The following is a 21,667-nucleotide window of genomic DNA, read 5'->3' on the forward strand; positions in this document are numbered from 1 at the left end:
ATCAATTTAATTTTTATTTCTTTCAATAAAATTACTGGAGTAGCAGTAAAAAAAAAATGCAAAAAAACAAATCTACTGCAGTCAAAAGAACCCTATCTTGAGCTTTTGCAAAATTTCCCAATCATGGGATGGAAAGAAAAGTTAAGATAATTAAAGTAATTAACTTGAATAAAAAATTTCCACGGTTTAACTCATTTGATTAGTGATCAGTTCGTTTTACTATTGAATTCATCAATGGGAGCTGTAGTAGTGATACCATGGCTACTCTGTTTATCGGAGCACTCCATTTATGAGGTTATATTTTTGCTTTCCCCAAAAGTGACTCCTTAATGGCATTTCACTGTATTATTCCAACCATGTCGAGTAATCAAGGTGATTGAATACATGAGTACAGGGCTGGTGCTAGGTATGAGGCAATGAGGCAGCTGCCTAGGGCGAGGGCACGGGCAGCATATTTTATAACCGATGATTTATTATGATGGTGTTTTCATTCTCGCAAATTTTTGCATATCAAAATAATTTTGAATGGAAAGCGCGAGTGGATAAATAAGCACAGGTAACTCTTCAACATTAAAATTGCAACATGGCTTTGTTGATGATTGCTTGAGAGAAAACAGTGAGAGTAACGTTCAATGGTCTTTACTCATGAGCACTAGGCGGCCTTGAAGCATAGCAACGGACAGGAAACTCCATAACGAGAGTGTCGACCAGCTGAGCTGTTTAGTTGACCTTTCGACTTTGTTGTGGGTTGAGACTGAATTACCGTTTTGTAGCACGGTCGTGATTATATACAGTTCCTAAATCCCTGAACATGCAAAGGAGACATCACACACATGCTTCCCTATTTACATCACAAACGGCAACCTCCGGAAATAAGTTTCTTTACTCCCCTAGAATAACTTGTGACACGTGGGCACCAAAAATGTCCATAAGTAGAAAAACTTAGTTTGTTTAGTCAACAGAAACTAGTTATTAAAAATATAAACAACATAATACATTTATAGTGCTAAATAGTCATAGTATAAACTCAAAATAAGCATAACACATGCATCATTATGACAAAGTCAAAAGGTCAAGTCTTGCCAATCCCGATTTTGTTTGCATGATCCCCCAAACTCTACACGTGATTCTAGCGATAGCCAGGATCGGATGCCGTTTCCCCCTCAGCATCTTGGACTGGTTGCCAAATTTCGTGCGTGACCCTACTAATAGCCATAGTCGGACTCCACTACCTCTTCAATGCCTTTAACCGATCATTGACCTCTGTGCGTGATTCAACCAATTTCCAAACCCATCCTGAGTCGGTTGTTGATCCTTCGTATATAATTTCCCTCAGGTCCATTTCCAAGCTGAGTTCACTTGTCTGTGCCGTTTTGACTCAAGTAGGTTTTCAGGACAACGGCTGGGACTTAATCAAGAAATAAGTGATCCTGATTGACTTACGGGGACTGATAAGTACGGTTTGAAATTCCCTATTCATCATTCATTTTCCCTGATTAATGTCTTGAATAATGCATGTCTTAATTTGTAATCATTGTAATAAATAGTTTGTTTCGAAACTGTTGTGCTCATCGGCAGTCAAAGACGAAAAATTGCAAAATTCTACTGCATTCTTTGCTATTCAATGTACATTGTGCATTGCACAATTCATCTCAACGCACCACCTTTCTTGCACTTCCAAAAAGTGCCACTTATCTCTAGAGAAGCTAGTTTCTGAAAAAAAAATTAGGTTCCTTCTCTTTTTTGTTAAGGATCTTTTCACTCTTGATCAATATTTTTTCAACTGACTTTTCTTGGAATGAATGTCTTCAATGATATTCATGAACTTCTGGCTCGAAAATTCAAATTTTAGAAAGGAGTGACTTTTTTTTTAAAGTTTGGGTTTAAAAAATTTATACATATTTTTTTTTCTAAAGAAAATATGTAAATGGATAGGCTTCGAATTTCAACCAGATAGGAACACATGAACTGCTTGGATGCCCATGATGCTCTTAAGACAGCTTTGAAGTCAATGAGTTGGCACGAGGTTGTGGTTGTAGCTTTGTCAGCCTACCTGGGAAGCATATCATAAACAAAGAGCTTTGATTATAACCATCACTAGAAGAAAAGCTTCCGCACAAGAACTCTGACATATACTTTAACTGAAATAATCATGATGCAAATCATTGTGAATTATAGGATGTTTATCTGAGTTGAAGGTGAATATCTCCAGAGTATGAAATCAAGCATCTATCCTCAATTTTTCAAGTGAGCACTAAGACTCCCCACCAAGGGTAGGGCTTTCATGGCCCCGGGACAAACCTCGTTGTTGTTGTTTTTTGCACTATAAATTCACTATAGAAAAATTTTATTCTTACAAGAAATGAGGCATTTAACTTTTTTTTCAATAGGGGACACGCTGTCTTTTATTTCACCTGCACAGACCTGTTTTCCTGCTCACAGAATTTTGATACATGTGCAGAATGGCAAAATAACATGTTGCCTTATAGAATATATAGAAGTTTTTTCTGCGCAGTAAAAAACTGTGTACACTGAACCATTTTCAGGCTCGAAGCATCAATATATTTTCTAAATTTTTTCATCATGAAAAAATGGTGCTTTTTTAGGCATTTTTGTCCATAACCAATAAATGGGTAAAAATAAAATTTCATTAGCAAAAAATTAGCCTTCTAGAAAATATCGAAAAAAACTATACAATAATATTACATGTGAGAAAGGCATCAATGAACTAAAACACCTTACCCCCCCCCCCCCGCCACCTATCAAATAAAACTTACAATCCTTCGATTGAAATTAACAACTAGATTTTGATCAGTGCGACACATGAAAAAAAAGTATGAAGTGATATTTGTTATTTTTTTTTAAGCAATAATATTAGTTAACCCTTCAACCGTCGAAGACGCGTTGACACGTCATAAAAATTCTTTCGAAAACGGGCAAGGACAAGTTGACGCGACCAAAAAATTCTCTCGAAAACGGGCGAGGATGCGTCAACGCGTCCTGGTCAGAGCAGTGCCTTCCCCTAGCTGCTTTGTCTGAGACTTGTCACCCATGCTGTTTGACGAGCACCTCCCTCGCCATTCAGTAATGCTGATCTCATTGTAGGAAGCTCTTCACCGGCACATAATACAGCAAGCAGACATGAATAAATAGAATAAAGGACACCGTGTTCTCTATTATGTACTATAGTTATCTTGAATAGCGAAATCTCTGTGCTTGTGTGAGTGTGTTATTTTGAAATGTTATATATTGTGCGTTTGAGAAACGTTTTTTGAAGAGCACTTTTATATAATGTTCCCCAAGAAGTTCGGAAACATTGTAATATAATTGATTGCACTTGTTAAATACAGTAATAGTTCTGACAAGTTCAAATTTTTAAACTTTTAAAATTAACGTTCTTTAGAAATTAATATCAAGATTTCTTTTTCTAAAATTAACATTTTTTGAATAATTGTAATAATATTTAATTGTAATACTTCTTTGATATTTCTTGAATGATTCTTGAGAGTTCGAGAATCATTCAAGTATTCAAAAATAATTAATTCAGTCAGGGCTGCAGCCATAAACTCGGCCAGACCGACAACATCCATTTTGGCACACCTCTGGTCCGTCACACAGTACTTGTTTCATCTTCCCCCCAGGTCCATAATTAGCATTTTTTTCCGGGGGGGGGGGGTGCACAATGATGATCAATTAGCAAAAAAAAAATGTTTTTTGGATTACGTTGTGGGAAAAAAAATTCTTTTTAATTTTTTTGATCCTTAAAAATTGTCTCCCTTTTCAACCCTTCGCCCCCACTCGTTTTACCGGGTGTGTTGAAAATTATGACTTTTACCAGAAAAATGACTGATATCATAAAATCCTTGAAATTTAATTTCTAAATCGCTGCAAATTTTTCATCTTTATATACTGTAGCCTCCCAGAAATCAATCTTCTTTCATTACATATGGTGTTCTGATCGAATGAAACAACACTTACTTGAATTTTACTTAATATATTCTACTATCTCAACATTAATCCCGAGATTATGTTTGAATATCAGAAATAAGCAACTTTTCATAGAAAATCATGTAACTCGTGGTAGCGTAAGTTGGGATATTACTATATCATTGTAGAAATTACAATTGCATTATAATTATGTAATATTTTGATGAGGTAGTAAATATAGGGGGGGGGGGAATGTTGCAGCTTGTTATAAAAAATATAATAATACACTGCTCAAAACAATTAGGGGGACATATATATTATTCATTTATACAAATACAACGCCACAACAGGCAAAATGCCCAACGAGGTGGCTGATAAAAATATGGATGTCATATGTTTCAAAAATACAGCAACCCCATTAAAAATGCAATTAACACAAATTATAAACAATATATACACATGATAAAATATTATACAATGCCCATAAGAATACTTATGGTTGTCTTATTCTAAGAATGGATATTGCTTCTCGATTTACCCCAACATGTTTATCGTATTTCTTTTTAAAGGTGTCAATTGTGTTACAATTTACTACCTCCGGGGGTAAGCTATTCCATTTATTAACAACCCTATTAGAGAAAAATTCCCTGCGACACCATAACCTTGCATTGTCCCTCACCGTGTCCCCTTGTAAATGCAGTCGATTGGCGGTGTACTAAAAGTTCATGGTCCATCCTATCCATCCCACTGAAAATTTTGAACATTTCGATCATATCTCCTCGACACCTGCGTTCATCCAATGTAAACATATTCAAAAAATGAAGTCTCTCTTCATAACTCAAGCCCTGTGTGCCAATAAGGACACGCGTAGCTCTTCTCTGCACCCCTTCAATCAAGTCTATGTCCCTCTGTAGGTATGGTCTCCAAAACCTTACAGCATACTCCAGTCCAGGACGAACTAAGCCTCGAAAAAGCGGCATTTAAATTTATTAAATTTGTCTATTTAAATTTATTAAAATTTAGTTTATGATTAACTCTTGTGACTCTTTGTGAATACCTTACAATGTTCTTTGTAAATATTTTATCAATTAAAATGTTGGAAAATAATGATCAAGTAAAAACTAAATTTTCTCTAATTCTTTTGAGCAGTGTAGTAATGTGTTCCCTCTCACTGAGGAAGTTCAGAGATGGTCCCGGTCGACCCAGCCTAGTTACCCGCCTGCACGATAAGTTATCTGAGTGTAAACTGCACCTTTTTGATTTGTTATTAATTTGATATTTATTCTTTGGAAGTGCAGTCTTTGTGTGACGTCATTTTATACATGATAGGATAATGGAGTTCAAGGAAATCCTTGAACAAAAGAAGTTTCTAAAACAACCATATTTCCGTAATTTTTCACGATTTCCACAGTAGTTTCATATTTTGTGGTATAAATCCATAGAAACTACGTAAATTCCATAGCAGTTGGCAAGTATGTTTATAACTAGGGCTAGGGTTTTCATGACCTAAAAACTGGTAGAAAATGCTTCATAAAAAATTAATATGCCCCGCAAGACCGAAAATTTGCCTTTGAAGTAAGGACTGATACAAAAAATTTACTTTTTCTATTTACAGTAACCTTAATTTTAGCAAAATGATATGAGAATATTGAGATGCAATTAATTAATATTATACAACACTGTTTATAAAACGACGTTTTGTGTGCAGTGCTGAAAGAAATTTGCGGATTCCAAGAATAATCCAGATAATTGGAATCCTTTTAAAGTGGGGAAGGTTTTGTACAGCCGTATTTGTACGTGACTAGCTGTGTATTGAGAGAGAAAAAAAGAAAATGTCAGATAGGTGTGTACCTCTGTAGTAGATAAACCGTTTCACAGAAACCATCGAACACATTGTAAAAAACACCCCGTACAAGTACATACTGAATTCTTCTATTCATTGACTTATCCGTAAGTCTATACAACATGTATTGAAAGTAAATGGAATTTTCTTATCAGTTGGTATGAGAGCTGTTGTCAGCAGCGAAGAGTAAAAAAATTCTTTCAATATTATTATTATAGACGCATTTTACAATATATTTTAATGTGCTAAAAAAAACTGAGTTAAAAAAACTTTAATCAGGTTTGGTGTGCTAGTGTTAAACCTTTTTGAGACCGTGTCCCGTGCAATTAAAACAAATAAAATAAGTCAGGGTTCTAAATCTTTTGTGTTTCACGGATCCTTTGTGCCAATAACGTGAAGGTGACGATATAATATCGTGAATGATATACAAAGGCCACCAGGACAGTTTAAGGCCATTGGCGGTCTTAGGGCAGTGCAACCTGTGCGATTGCACAGGGCACCAAATAATAAGAGGTGTCGAAACAAGTTGAAATATTTGATGTGCACCAGAGAGAGAGTAAAAAATAACTATTTTTGGTATGTTAAAAAAAAAAATCACCGTTCAAAATAATGCATACACTTAAAATGACCAAGATATGGGGAAAAAATTAAAAGTTCAATATATGCAGTTGATTTTTTAGAAAAACCAACTACTATAAGCAGTACACCTATATACATGTTACTGCCAAAGCCCGAATCGCTACCGATTTGAGACGGGGCCGGCCACTTCGCGAATGGGCCGAGAGTATTTGCCAAAGTCCGTCTGAATTTCAGAAATGATTCGGGCTTAGACCGGCTATTTCGCAAAGTGGCTGGAGATCCCTGGCCAATGCTTGATGTGCTGATGTCAGGAACAGGAAATCGTCGAGATCGATATTCACAATTGATCTTGAACATCCATGGAACATTTTGCCTAATTCATATAGTCGCTACGTAATTTTCGATTTGATTTTCAATTTAATTTTAAATACAGTACATAGTATACTACTGTCCCTATGTATTTTTATTCCTATTTTACCCATCAACAGAACTGCAAATTATTTCTCTCATTTAATATTTGTTCATCCAAAAAATTATTTTCTTATTCATTTTTGGTCGGGCCACATATTATACATCCCATTTTTGTTTTCTTTTAGCAAACACAGTATAAACCCCCCCCCCCCGTCTGCACTCCAGGCCTCTGGGCCGTGATTGGTTGGGCTCATGGTTTAAGTCAGCATGCCCTGCGCTTGGGGCCCCTTTCAAAGTCAATTTATGGCATGGAAAAAAATGATGAGAATCATAAGGGACCCCAAGGTTAGACACTAATCCACACTCTGGGGTGTAAACATTTTCATAAAAGTTCATTAGAATCATTGAAGCTATAGTACTAAAAAAAATTGTCGGATAGGCCGTGAGACCTAGGATTGGCCGCTGATTGGAGCTGAAAATTCACTGTAAAAGTTAAATGTGACACCACTCTATTACGGAAAATTATAGCTATTGTTTATACATTTTTGTATACGAATTCGTATCAGATGTATCCATAGTGATACATAATTAATTATTTTTAATCGAATGTATGTGAATGTTGGACAATTTGCCTGTTGTGGCGTTGTATTTGTATTTGAATATGAAAGCATAGCAGATTTTGATATTTCTGTAACTTTTATAATCACTATAAATGGGAATAATTTTGTGTGAAGTCAAAGAAACAGATGGAAAGAAGAATTTTCACTGACGGAAAACTTATTCCCTGAATTTCATGGACCTTTTACACTAAGTAAGGCTATTATCATCAACTTACAAAAGACCTATTCATACCTTTGGCCTTATTGTTGCGGTGGGAGGAATCCTATCAGTGAAAATCCGGCACCCTACTGTTGACAAATGGGGGAAGGCATCATCTTACCTCAAGAGGCCCTGCCGTTTTTCAAAGGATTTTGGTAAAATCGTGTGTTCGATTCAGAAGATTTTCTTTGAATATGCGTAACTGTCGAAGGGTTAAATTATAAAATTTACCATGAAATTTCGATAGCTGTTATTTGTGTGAAGTAAAACAACATTAGTAAAAATTGCAAAGTGTAGACGTCCTTGGCTTCCATATTCTTTTTGATTACAATCACAGAAGGCCTAGAGTGGCTACACTGTGCGAGTTTTACTAACATTGTTTTACCCATATTACAATACCCTACACCCTGGTCATGAGCACTAGCATTTGGGGAACACAAGGAATCTCTCCCAGAGAAATTTTAAGTTACTACCCTTCAAAATCATTTAAAATTAACATGAATGGATAAAGAAAACATATGTGCAGTCGAATCCCGTTATAACAAACTCCAAGAGACTATAGAAATCTCTTCGTTATAACGAAATTTCATTTTTGCTATAACGGTATTCGTTAAAGCAGGGATTCGACTGTATGAAGGTATATTCTTTCGGTTTTAATTTTTTACTAAAATATTTGAAAATATTTTTCAATTTTTGATTGTCTCAGGGAGGGCAATGAGCCACCTATGTTCTCTTCTGCATACTATGTTTTTTTCACAAACGTATTAACTCATAGATGTCACTTTGCTATTTAAATTTCACAGAAAAGTATAAAGAAAAAGATAGTGAAAACTTTATGTATGCGTGCATGGCAATTAGTGTAATGCTGAGAATTATGATTTTAAAAACTGAGAAATGAGGAGAGTGATTCTTGTTTCAATAAATAAATTTTGTCTTTGGATTCAGAATAAATATCAATTTATTCATTTTCATGTTTTCTCATAAAAGTGTGATACTTGATTGATTTTTCTTCAAATTACTTTGTTCTTATGCTCAATTAATCCTTTGAGGGCAGACATTTTTCCAAAACCCGCAGGAAAAAAATTTAAACAGGTACAGACACTATGAGATCACCCTCCCCCAACTTCAAACAAGAGTTATTATATTGATTTGATGTATTTACTCTCATCAAGATGTTTTTTTTATTTTACTTACTGTGATTTATTTATTTATTTTACTGAATGTTTTTTTTTAATATTTACATGAGAGAATTTCCTAAATGGAAATTCTTTCAAGGCATCTTACATCATCATTATCTCTCCCCCCCCCCCAAGGGGGATCATGACCAACGCTCTGGGAACCACTGTATCAAGGTAATAGGAAGGCGAAGAAGGAAAACTCTTTTCAGATAGTTGTATCTTAAGGGCGGCAAAATATTATTCGCCTCAGGCGGTAGAATTCCTAGGACTGACCCTGCGTGAGTACACGCATGCCGAGTTATCGAGGTCCTATTATGCATAATCTTTTTTTTTTAATTCTTTCTTCATCCAACAATTGTCATAATTATACTGCTTTAAAAATATAAAGACTAAACAATGTAACTTAAAAACATCGCATTGCTATTAAGATATTCAGGGAAAATTGGAAAACACATAGCAATGTAATAATAGTTGAATAACAAAATGATTATTAATAAGATTATCATTAACACTGCACCTCGTTCCGCAAGGGACATTCTTTACTTCATCTGTCTGAAGAGTGACCTGAAAAAAAATTAAATACGTCAGTGATTGAAAATTTAATGAATATTTTTTCCCCAGACTATTCAATATAAATGTAAGAGCTCATGTTTCTTAACAGCTATTAGACTCCACTCCAGTTAATTCTCCAGAAAATAATCATTAATCTTTTCATTTAACCCTCAGCACTGTTCTACGTACCCAGTATGAGCGATTAAATCACTGCAGGCATACTTAGTATGTCACGATGGCTAAATGCATATCTTAATTTTTTTAATCCATTATATTATTCCACGATCTCTGCATGCCTTGTATAATTGAGTTAGTATTTCTTTGTTACAGCCAGGAGACCGTAGAAGTGAAAAAAACAATTTTACTAAAGATAATATCACATAAATTTTTTAAGTAATACCAGTGATACTATATATTATTATAAACAAGACCTTATTTTATAAAAAATGAAAAAATTTAAATTGATTCAATGATTAGTTTGAAAGTTATAATTTTGTTACTAAAACATCAGCAAATATCGGTAATTCCATTTAAATCTCTTCTGACTAAGAGATAGGATTCATTTAAATCTTTTCCAAGGAGTTAATAACTTCAATATTTTTTATATGACTTCCCCCCCCCCCAAAAAAAACTTTTAATTAAAATTTAGTTTTGCTGCTTTTAAGAGGTCCACGAAAGAAAAAATTATGCTATTTAACTAAAATATTAGCTGAGATATTTGACTAAATTTTATATTTTCATACCAGCATTACAATTTCATTACTAATGTCCCATGTTACTTGATTCAGCAACGAAAATCATGAAATTCAGTCAAATATCTCCGCTAACATTCAAGTTAAAAGCCAAAAACATTGTTTTTGGACTTTTTGAAAGCGTAAAAACAATTTTCAAATTGGAAATTTTAGGAAGGGGGCATACAAAAAAATGAAATTTCCTATTTCAGTATATAAAGCCCCTTTCAAATGAATAGCATATCTGAGCTGTATGTGTAATTTGCACATTTTAAAGAGATTTTAACAACTTTACCCTGTATGTGAGAAACTTTATATAAAATTAACTAGCTATAATACTTGGTGGTACATAGGTTTTCTTCAACTGCTGGGAAGATTGTAAAAATGATAAACTGTTATGAAAGGAATAAACTTCTATACATAAGCCTATATTGGCAGCATTAAAGAAATAGACCAAAATACATATTTGTAATTACATATTGTAAATACATATACATTAGGGAGGAATGAAATTTTTTATTTTCGAAATTGCCATTGTATAATAGAATTTAAAATATGCCTTTATGTGAAGAAATGTCATTCCTAATTTTTCTCCCCTTTCTCCCCAAAATTCTAACTTCTTGAGGTTTCTCATCGCTCCTGAAGTTTTACGCACGTGTAGAATTCTGTAACATGACACCGCATAGGCGGCTTTCCTATTCCCCTGAACACGTGATTCATTCAGTGACCTCAATGTTTTTCCCTTGTTTTCAGTATTCATTTGCAATCTTACCCCTTAACTGAGAGAGTGTTTAGCAGTCAAAATGATGACCAGAAGCTTTTATTGGTGTGACATTTTAGGAAATCCTAAAGAGTGGGATTCTCAGGTCTCGCCCACGTATGGCGATGTTAAGCTTTCTTATTTGCTGACTCAACGCAATATGAAGGCACAACAATCAAGAAAAGATCCAGCTATTGCAGACATTCTTGAAATTATCGTGCCAAAGACAGAAAATATTTGGAAAACTGCTTCAATTCCTACGGTTTCTCACTAATAGTATGCTAGGCATAGCAAGGACAGATAGAAAACGAATAACTTGGATAAGGAACCACATAAAGATATATGATATCATGGAAAGAATTTAACGTTCGAAATGGAAATGGGCTGGACATATTGAAGAAGACAGGACAACAGATGGACCACAAGTATTCTAGATTGATACTCCCGTGGTGTTAAATGTCTGAGAAGGCATCTCCAAGCAAGATGGATTGATGAGATCAGGAAAGTGGCTGGAGTCAACTGGATGGCTAAAGCATCAGACAGAGCAAAATGGAAAAATTTAGAGCAGACCTTCATCCAGCAGTGGATTGAAAATGGTTGATGATGATATATACACACACATATAGATTTGAACTGAATTAGAATCATTCTCACGAAATAGGAATAAATCATGGAAATGTAAATCAGTTCGCATTTAACTGAGTACCAAAATTTTTTTGTCATTTTCCAGTAATATTTATGTAACTGATGTGTATCATTTTTATTTATAATTTTTTCATCCGATTTTTTAAAATGTCCTTAAGCAAAATTTTTTTTGAAAACCTGGTTGCAAAAAACTTTCTCCTGGTAGTCCCAAGTCATTTTCTAATTCCCAAATAACTTTCCATCTTAGAACAAAAAAAAAATTTCTCTAATAACATATAATTTAATAAGTATACGTTTATAATTCACCTCATTATTATATAATTTCTCTTTATTTTATTCAGGTAATTTTATAAGAACAAAAATTTCTGGTAAATTGAAATGTTTTATAAAATTATATGAAAAGAGGAGAAATATTCAAAAATACATGGAGAGAACAGACACACTAGCTTAAAAAAAATAGCTGTTATACAAAAGAATAAGCTAACCTGAATTGATCGATATGTAGTAAGAAAAGGAATCATCATGTGAAAACCAGGATTACTGATATCTTTCAACAGTGCACCACCCTAAGATAATACAAGAACATCAGGTGCCTTTTATGTATTGGCTGACAATCAGTTTTAATGTGTAATTTATAACTACAACATTGAATAGCATATAAAATAATGAAAATATAAATCATCACAAGTAAAATATTTAAGGGCATAAATTGTGTGCATGTATAGGCCTATATTCAGGAGAAAAAAAAAAAGTTTTCAGACTTTAATTTAACTCCAAATTATTTACTGGTATTAAATGCAAAAAATTTAATGCACAGCAGAACGTTTTGATTTTGTGAGTAACAAGTAGAAAATATTCAATAACAATGTTCAACTTACAAGTTTAAAAAATTTTAGAAACTTATTTGACGCACATCATTTCAACAAAGCAAAGCTGACAGCGATTGTCATACTGCAGCATGCACTGGTGATGCCTTATAAGCAAAACTTTTTCAATTCCTTGTAGTGCATCAGAATCGATTTTTGAGCATTAGTACTGTGAGGATGTGGAACAAAGTAAACAGATGTCCATTGTTTTGAATTAGAAACTTTCCTTTGAGAAAAGTTTTTTAAGAATACAAATTAGTGGGCATAGTTCTAGATTTTTTCATCTTTGCTCTGCTTATAAATAATATTTTCCATTTATGAAAGATAATAAAAATTAATTCAAAATTAACAAATAAATGCCTTTTGTCATCAACCTCAAAAACTAATTAAAAGTCACTTATTTTTCATTTAATTTTTCTGTTTCGAAAGTCTCCCTAATACAGAAAATATGTGATTATATCTCACCCTGTAATAAACTCCAACATACCCTGGAAATAAAAGAAGAAATGATGTCAGCATATTCTCCGAGGAAAAAAAATTTGAGTGAGAGAACAAAAGAAATTAGTTGAAAGGCATCAACCTCATTGGTTGGTCACAGAATGGAGAAAAACATGTTTCAACTGTCAAGACAACCAAAAATATGGGAATGTGTCTGAAAATACTGGCTATTTGATAACCCCTAATTCTCATGCATCACATAACTAAATAGTAAGCTATATTATTAATTGATGAGAAACAAAGTTTTATGTTAGTGTAATTCACAATGTTTTTTGCAGTAACATTCGATCTGAGAAACTTTTAAGCACTTCTCACCAAACTGAATTTAACCTCTAAGGACCCATGTATATGATTATAGGTTTAACTGGTAAATATGTGATAAAAAATATTAATTTATTTTCTCAACTTCTTTGGTATTTTAGAAAATGCATCTTTTGGTTTCACTTTGGTACAAAATACGGCTATGTAAGTATATTTTTTTTTATCTAGAAAGAGTTGATTCCTTGTTTGCATCATTTTTTTAGGAGATGCTGGATACGTGTTCCGAGATTTATAAAATTGCACCAAATTGAGGATATTGGAAATAAAATTAAGAGTAAAACTATTCAACTTCGCTAAACAAGATTTTGTTATAGATAGTATGTGCCAAAACAAATACCTCTTGATTAACCATTTTAGCTAATTAACAAATATAATTTAATTAAATTTCTGTGTTGATGTATTACTTCGATTAAAAATATGCTAATAGCATCAATTACATTACAATTTTGTAACTTCAATACGTTTTTATGTGGGGATGAACCATAGAAAGAAAAAAGTTTATGTGCAACGGAATTATTTTTCTTAAAGGAAAATAAACATGTAAGTAATTTTTAATGCCTATACAGGGTGACCTGTAAATGCTAGTGCATCCTTCCATCTCATCAAGTGCCAGTCATAAAGATATGATTCCAATTTAAAAAAATGCCTAAAAGGTGTTCAAAAATTACCCTGTACCAGTTTTCAGTTTTTGATACAAACAAAAAAATTCAAGGTTTTTAAGTGCAATATTCCAAGGATGTAGCATGAGGCCTCGGGCAAACATTTTCTTGGGGCCCCCTGAAAGGATAATTTTTGGAAAAAGGAGGGGATTGGTCCCCCCTCCTCTAATTTTTCCAATGATTTAAATACAGCATATATATATATATGTTGCTGCCAAAGCCCAAAATAGGCCACTTTGCGAATTAGCCAATTTCGTTAAATATTGACCCGGAAAATGTCCACAATTAGAACAATGCCAGCCAGTTTGTAAAGTAGCTGGCGATTCCTGGTGTAACAATACCCACACACCCCGGCGGAAAACAGTCCTATTCTAGTCATTTTTTATATACAATTTGTCTTACCTTCGAGTTCACGGTTGATCAAATTATTCTGTGATATTTTCATTGTTCATAGTCCAAAAAATGTGCGATCCTGGTCACATCGCCATTTTGAAATATCGTTGTTGCCAATTTTATTTTGTTGAAAGTTGCTATAAAAATCTGTTTCACTATGCAAATTGGATAATATATTTTTGAGATGGTCGGTCCCAGGAGTTGGATTGTGCCATACTTCCTATTTCAGGTATAAAGATCCAGAGTCACGATCGTCACTTCGCATTTGCTCTCGCTTTCAATTTCCCTTTCAGCTCAATATGCATCACTTAAGGTGAAGGTGGTCGCCTTTTGGTGAATCGTCTACAGTATGAAAAAACTTGTCTCACTGATGCTCAGCATGTCGCCGGTTGGTTCTAGATCTCATCATGCCTCCTCTCTAGTCATCTGTTGTCACTACCATCATCCCAAATCCTGTCATCGTTCGTCCGTGGTTTGGCTTGGCATCGATCCTCGCTTCCGATCCCGGCTACCAAATCGTCACTTTGGCTCTAGCCGTTGAGCCTGCAATTCTCACCACCACGTGGAGCCTCGTCTCGGGTCATGACCTTTGCTCATTCCCGTCAAGGTCAATGACCTCACGGCTCGTGTAATTCAAAAAAGATCGTCAAACTTCTGTCACTATATTGATGAGTCAACAGACTTGCACGGGGATTGGTATGAATTTGAGAAATAATTTTATGATAATTTTGTTAATGGTAACCTATGTAACTGTTAAAAGTGTTAATAAATTAATTTATGTTAAAATCTGGAAATTCTCTTGAAATCATTTCTCTCTCTTACTGTGTGTATCAATTGCACCAATTTCGCCAGATCAGAATCCTGGGTCGTTATGCTGGGTTGTTGCACTGGCCAAAGTCCAAAAACAAAACACAAGATTCAAGATCGTCAAGTAGGAGTATTTTTTCATGATAATTATATTAACGTTAGTTATGGCAACCCATCATACTGCAGTCATGATATGCGATCATATTTTTCCTCTAAAATTTGACACAAAAAACAATGTCTATATAATTATTTTTATATTTTTCTTGCGAATTTCACTTTTTTTTCTCTCGCCACATGTAGCTAATCCAATACAGCTGTTATATATAAACATGCATCACATAATGGCAATAAAAAAAAATGGATTTGGCTCCTACCAGCCTTACATCAGCACATCACGCTTTAACCAGGGATCTCCAGACACTTTGTGAAATGGCCAGTCAAAGTCCAAATCATTTTTGCAATTCAGACTTTATCCAAAACTCTTGGCCAATTCGCTAAGTGGCCGGACCCATCACGAATTCACAGCACTTAAGACTCTGGCAGTAAGGGGCGTTCAAGTATTATGTAAGCAAATTTTTAGCCATTTTTGACCCCCCCCCCCTTGTCAGCAAAAGTCAGCAAAACGCTAACTCTTCCCCCCCCCCACTTTTCAGCAAAATTTCGTCATCAGCTCTGCCCCTCTGAATCCTAACTCATATTTTTATAAAGGGTGGTTGATGATGTAAGCATTACACAAACCCCCCTCCCCCCCTTGTCATCACCAGGATTAATATAAAATTATTTTTACATATTTTCAACATCACCACCAATTAATCAAGGTTCTACTGTACAAAGCGAGAAAATGACTTTTATGATGACCTATCGAGTGAATCAGATACGAACGTAGAAGCTCACTGAGTCGACATAAAAATCCCTAATTCCTACTTTGAAGCAAGAAACTCATCACAGAAAGACGAATGGGAAAATGCGATGAAAGATAAGATCAAAGCACTAAGATCGCGGGATGTATGCGATCTGGTCCCCCAACCTGATGATCAAAAAATTTGGGAAACATGAGTGTACACAATCAAAAAGGACAAATTCGGTAATGTGAACGCTATAAAACACGACTAGTCGCACAAGGTTTTCGACGAGTCAAAGGGGTAGATTATTTCAATGTTTATTCACGGTAGTGAATTTCACATTTGTTAGATCATTCAAGTATGATCATTTCAATTATTTTCAAAGTTTATATTCATTGACATTTAGACAAAAAATGCATATTTGTACGGTAAACTCGACAATGTTTTGTATATGAATCACCCAAAGGGTTTTGAAATTTCAGGTTTTGAAGATCATGTTTTGAGATTGAAAAAAGCATTATACGACTTGCATCAGGCCAGAAGACAATGGTTCTTTGAATTGGGCAAAACATTTTTAGAACTAGGTTTTGAAAAATTGTTAAATGGAAATTGTATATATGTACACTGCTGGCCACCCAAATTGCAACACCAAGAAAGACAAGAGATATCGCAACAATATTTATTTTGTAGATAACATGTTGACCAAGCATCAAATGATTAAATTTATAGACTTCTGTGAAGTGTGGTTCCTGCCAAAATCAGTAGCCAGAGTAGCCGCCATTGTTGGAGATCACCGCTGCCACACGCCTCGGCATGGATTCAAAGAGACTTTGGATGTGTTCTTGGGGTACAGCAGACCAAGCAGCTTCCATGCGTTGCCAAAGTTGATCTGGTGTGGCAGCTGGGGATGTAATCTGGGTCAATCGTTGAGCAACCATGGACCACATGCGAAAGATCCGGAGAGCGAGCTGGCCAGAGAAGTAATTCAATCTGGCGATTGACGAAGAACCTTTGGACAATGCGTGCCACGTGTGGTCGCGCATTATCCTGTTGAAATATGGCTGTGGGCAAGCCCTGAAGGTAAGGAAGGACAACTGGCTCCAACACCTCGGAGATGTAGCGCTGGCTTTTTAAAGTACTGGCAATGCGTACTAGAGGAGTGCGAGAGTGATATCCAATACCGCCCCATACCATAATACCTGGTGCAGGACCAGTGTGGCGGTGCATAACGCAGCTGTTCAGCATCCTCTCTCCACGGTGTCTCCAGACTCGAATCCGACCATCGTGGTGTTGCAGACAGAAACGTGACTCGTCAGTAAAGACAATTTCATTCCATTGTGCCGTCCACATCCTTCTTTCATCGCACCATTGGCGGCGGAGACGTCTCATGGTTCTGCGTCAAGGGAAGACGAAGCAATGGACGTCTTGCAGACAGACCACTCTGCTGTAAACGGCGTCGAATGGTACGCGCAGACACTGGATGATGCGGTACAGACTGAATGTGCTGTGCTATGGTTCGTGATGTGGCTGAGCGATCCGTCCCTGTCATCACGTGAAGTGGTACACTGAGGTGGATGCGATCGAACACGTCGGTCCGTCGTACCCTCCTGCATCCAACGATCACATATCCGCATTACAGTTGTTTGGTTTCGTCCAACATGACTACCGATTTCCCTGAAAGATAATCCACAATCTCGGTAGGCCACTATCCTTCCTCTGTCGAACTCGGGTACTTGATCAAAAGATGATCGCTGTTTTCTACGAGGCATAATTGATCGTTTTTTTGAAAAAACCACAAGAAAAACACAATTGCCGTACTTCAAATCGTCGAAATCTCCAAGCCTTAAATAGCGCTTTGAAGTGGCGCCACAGGCGCGCGTGATGTGCATCTGCGTTGAAATTCTAATCATTTGCATATCTCACCTCTGCTAATGCATGTTGTAAATTTCATATTATTTGCATGCTTCCTTCAGGGTGTTGCATTTACGGTGGCCAGCAGTGTATATAATTGGAATGTTATTATATTAGTATATGTTGATGGCATGGCGGTATTTGAAAAAAATGAGGAAAATATGAATATTGTAATAAGTTTGTTAGAATCAAAGTTTGAAATAAAAAATTTGGGTTCAATTTCATGTTTTTTAGGAATACAATTCAAAAATGTGAGAAATAAGTTAATCATGCATCAAAAAGTTATATTGAGAGAAAGCAACAAATTTACAAAAATATTCTCTCTCCCAAATGTAAATCTAATATTCCATTAAGTATGGGTATTACAATTCAGGGGTGTCAAGAAAGTGATTCCGAAATCACTGAAGTTCTATATCGGAATTTAATCAGGAGCTAATTTTTTTTTTAGCAAACAGGACGAGATGAGATATAATGTAACCCATTATTTTATTATCACAATATTGTGAAAAACCATGTTATTCATTGTAAATTATTATGTCAAGTATTTAATTATGTTGTTAATGCTGCTCATTACTGTATTAATTTAGATCTTAGTAAGAATATGGACTTGATTGCATATTCAGATGCAAGTTGGGCATCCGATAGAGATGATCGTTGTTCCATGAACGGATACGTTATTTTACTAGGGGCAGTGGCGTCGGAGCCGGGGGTGCTGTGGGTGCTCGAGCACCCACAGTCCTTTGTATGACGGGGCGGAGCACCCACAGAATTATAGATTCAGAAATAAAAATCTCCTATGTAGATTTCTGATTTTTTTCCCAAGTATCAAATACAATTTAAAAAAAACTGAAAGGGAAAACTTCTTGTATGTTTTCTTCTTTTAGCAAGGAAAAAAGCAAAATAAACACGTGTTTAGGACATCAAGAGAAAAGGGGCACGGCAAAAAATAAAAAATGTGGAATTTTTCTTTCCTTTTTGTTTACTGTTGCTGTAGTTCTAGTGGGGACAAAGAAATTGCTATCAGTGGACATATACATCTATTTAAACACTCAGCTGCCTGCAGCACACACTATTTTAACATTGAGTTGAGGGTGTTTTGGAACAGCTAGTAAATGGGCATTCCGTTTTTTTTTAACTGAATAGCCGAACCACGACCCACTATAGATATTCACTGTTTAGTAGGCAATAGCTTCCCCCCCCCCCACTTGTCTGGAACGGGTGGGTAATTCGCTTGCCTCCCTAGTACACGGGGCGCTAATCGCTTTCTATTATATTTTCTTTATTTCTTCTTGAGCAGCCCTCCATGATTGTGTACACTCCTCTGGTAATGCGCCTGAAAATTTTATTTTCATTGCCCATGAAAAGGACATTTTTTAATTTTCATGTACCAGGCCTTTTTTTAACATGTTAACTAGGGGGGATTTTGCCCTTCTAGCCTTTCTATTTGCCCCACCAGTGAAGATAAAAAATGACCACTGGTGGGGCAAAGAACTTTTCTTGTTTTCCTGAAGCAGCTTCAGCTTCAAACGAATATGAAGGGAGTCAAAGAAAAAACTTGCACAAAAAGATTCCATCATTTGTGAGATCAATGTTTTATGACTGCTCTTTTTTTTTTTTCAAAAAGGAAAAGGAAAGTTCAACTGAAAAGATAAGTTTTTCAGGGGCCGACTTCTCTGGAATATAGGTCTCATAAAAAGACAAAGAACAGATGGGGGATGGGGATGGCCAAGGATATGACCATTTATTGATTTTTTTTTAACGCTCATTAAAGAGAAACGATTTAGTTATATAAGTGTGTTATATACGAGTGTTCCCTGGGAGTAGAAAGGATCTAAAGTTACCGGGTTGTCATCAGATGCCGGGGTTAAAACATTCTATTTTAGAGCAATATAGATAGATAAACATCAGTGTGGTAGCACAAGACCAGTCAAATTCGGACATTGGGTGGTCTCCAAATCTGAAGAGAGGGGGAATGAATAAAATAAAATAAATACAGTGGGGAGAGAGAGAGAGAATCCCGTTTATACGACTTTCGAGAGCGAATCACGGCATAGTTTTTATTTAGCCGTAACTCTCCCAAAATCTCAGAAATTAATTTTTATTTAACTTTCGGATTATGCTTAAAAGTAATCTGAATATGAAGAAAACAAAGAAAGGTCATTAGATTGCGATTTTTTGATAAATTTAATCCAATATGACTTTGCCTATTTAATCCCTCTCTCTCTCTCTTCAGGATTCTTACGATTATTTTACAAATGAGAAAAAAAGAAAATTAAAAACAAATTTGTACGATTTTCTGCGAACAATTCTGTTTATATCTACAGATTTATTTTTATTATATTTTTTTAGTAAGTAGAAGTAATTCGGCATATTTAATTTCTTCACAAGTTTCACTTTTTCATAGATCCAGATTTTTTGTCGAAATTTTAATTTCACGTTCAAGAGAAGGAAAGTGGGGGGGGGGTGGATTTTTTTTCAGAAATTAAGAACAGCTGATTCCATGTAGCCAGCTAGTATACAAGAAACCACAACCACCCGAAATTCTACTTGAAATTAAAAAACGAACTGATATATTGCACATTTCTCACCAGCATACCAGTTGCAAATGCTTCAGGAATAACGCTGGGAAACAAAGCACTAACACAATGGAAAAAACTCGGAATTAACATGTAGTATGCGAAGAAGAAGTATGGTCTGTACATCTAATATAGTTGCATTTCGAAAAATGTAAATTATTTTGTTTATGGCTCGCCGTGTCTCCAGAGTTCTCAAAAACTTACAATAAACAAACCATTTTAGAGCCCACTTTAAAGGGGTCATCAGATTGCTGAATTTTGATGTATCCGTTTGCAATCACACTAAAAATTATGGCTTTTTCCGGCGATAATATTCGTAAAAAATAGTAATTCCAGTGACGTCTTTCGTTGCTTACAAAAAAATTGAAATCGTATTGACAAAAATGAAGTTTTTACGGAGTTTCGGGGTTCAAGTCGAAATGAAAACACCGTGTAATTGATGTTGTGCGTCTAATGAATTAAATATTTTAACATTAAAATGTATAGGAATGAACTGTTACCGAAGCCAAACATGTATAAATGAATAGGTAAAAGTCGCATGAATGAGAGTCGTATAAACGAGTGTTCCACTGTACTGTGGTTTTATGAGTGTTTCTGTGTATACCAAAGCCGCTCAAGACTCTTAATGCAGCTTTGGTGTATACTGAACCCCACTATATGTGAATATACAATACTTGAAGAGTGATTCCGCTACTATTGAATCTCCAATGTTTGTAAAAGTTAGAGAGGTGGGGAAGGAGAGAATGGCATGGGTCTGTCTTTGGGGGAATGTGTTGGTGACAGTATCTCTTTGTGATGAAGCTAGCCAATGGTCACTCGCAAGCGGGCCATACAGAAATAACAAACCATAAAAAAATACCAATCGAGACATGGGGATACAAAGCGTATCAATAATTTTAAGTCTTTAATAATCAATAAGTCTTTAATACGCTTTGTGGGGATATGTCAACGCCTTTTTAGAAGGATCTGTGTTACGTAAGATGAAATTTGAAATGATTATAACAGGGAATTTCATGTTGAGAATTTATTATTTGTAAATGCGGAATTACTTTTCGTTCAGATTTTTTTTTAAATACCAAAGCTGTTCCAAATTGAGTATTTGTTTTACATCTCTTTTTGTGTGCATTTTGTATTGCTGTCTTATTATCATTGAAAAAGGATAGAAATCGACATCTACATTTTGACATCGGGAAAAAAGGTAAAATATTTTCTTGTTTTCATTTTCCATTCTAAAGTTTAAGTGTTTGATGTGTTTCTTTAGTGCCAGCTCAAGCTACAAGAGTGTTGACAACTTAGTAATTTTAAGTAATTAAATTAATTTGAGTAATTAAATTAATTTAAGTAATTAA

At 35.2% G+C, this 21,667-nt stretch overlaps 1 protein-coding gene across 4 annotated transcripts in view; it reads right to left on the minus strand.

Annotated features, from left to right (window-relative positions):
- The window catches only part of LOC149067032 (erlin-1-like), an 82,737-nt gene that overhangs the window by 50,432 nt on the left and 10,638 nt on the right, over positions 1–21,667 (minus strand). For 3 of the 4 annotated variants that reach the window (XM_089252837.1, XM_089252836.1, XM_089252838.1), the window contains exons 3-5: positions 12,777–12,799; positions 11,931–12,011; positions 9,275–9,321 (exon numbers count right to left, since the gene is read on the minus strand). In XM_089252837.1, coding sequence (XP_089108963.1) covers positions 9,275–9,321; positions 11,931–12,011; positions 12,777–12,799 — 151 coding nt within the window. The remainder of the gene's footprint in view (positions 1–9,274; positions 9,322–11,930; positions 12,012–12,776; positions 12,800–21,667) is intronic. The other variant, XM_089252839.1, reaches the window with a different exon arrangement.

The sequence above is a fragment of the Pholcus phalangioides genome, unplaced genomic scaffold (genome assembly GCF_987345545.1).
Source record: "Pholcus phalangioides strain wild (caught in Gottingen) unplaced genomic scaffold, Ppha-v1.0 ptg000031l_1, whole genome shotgun sequence".
NCBI lineage: Eukaryota > Metazoa > Arthropoda > Arachnida > Araneae > Pholcidae > Pholcus > Pholcus phalangioides.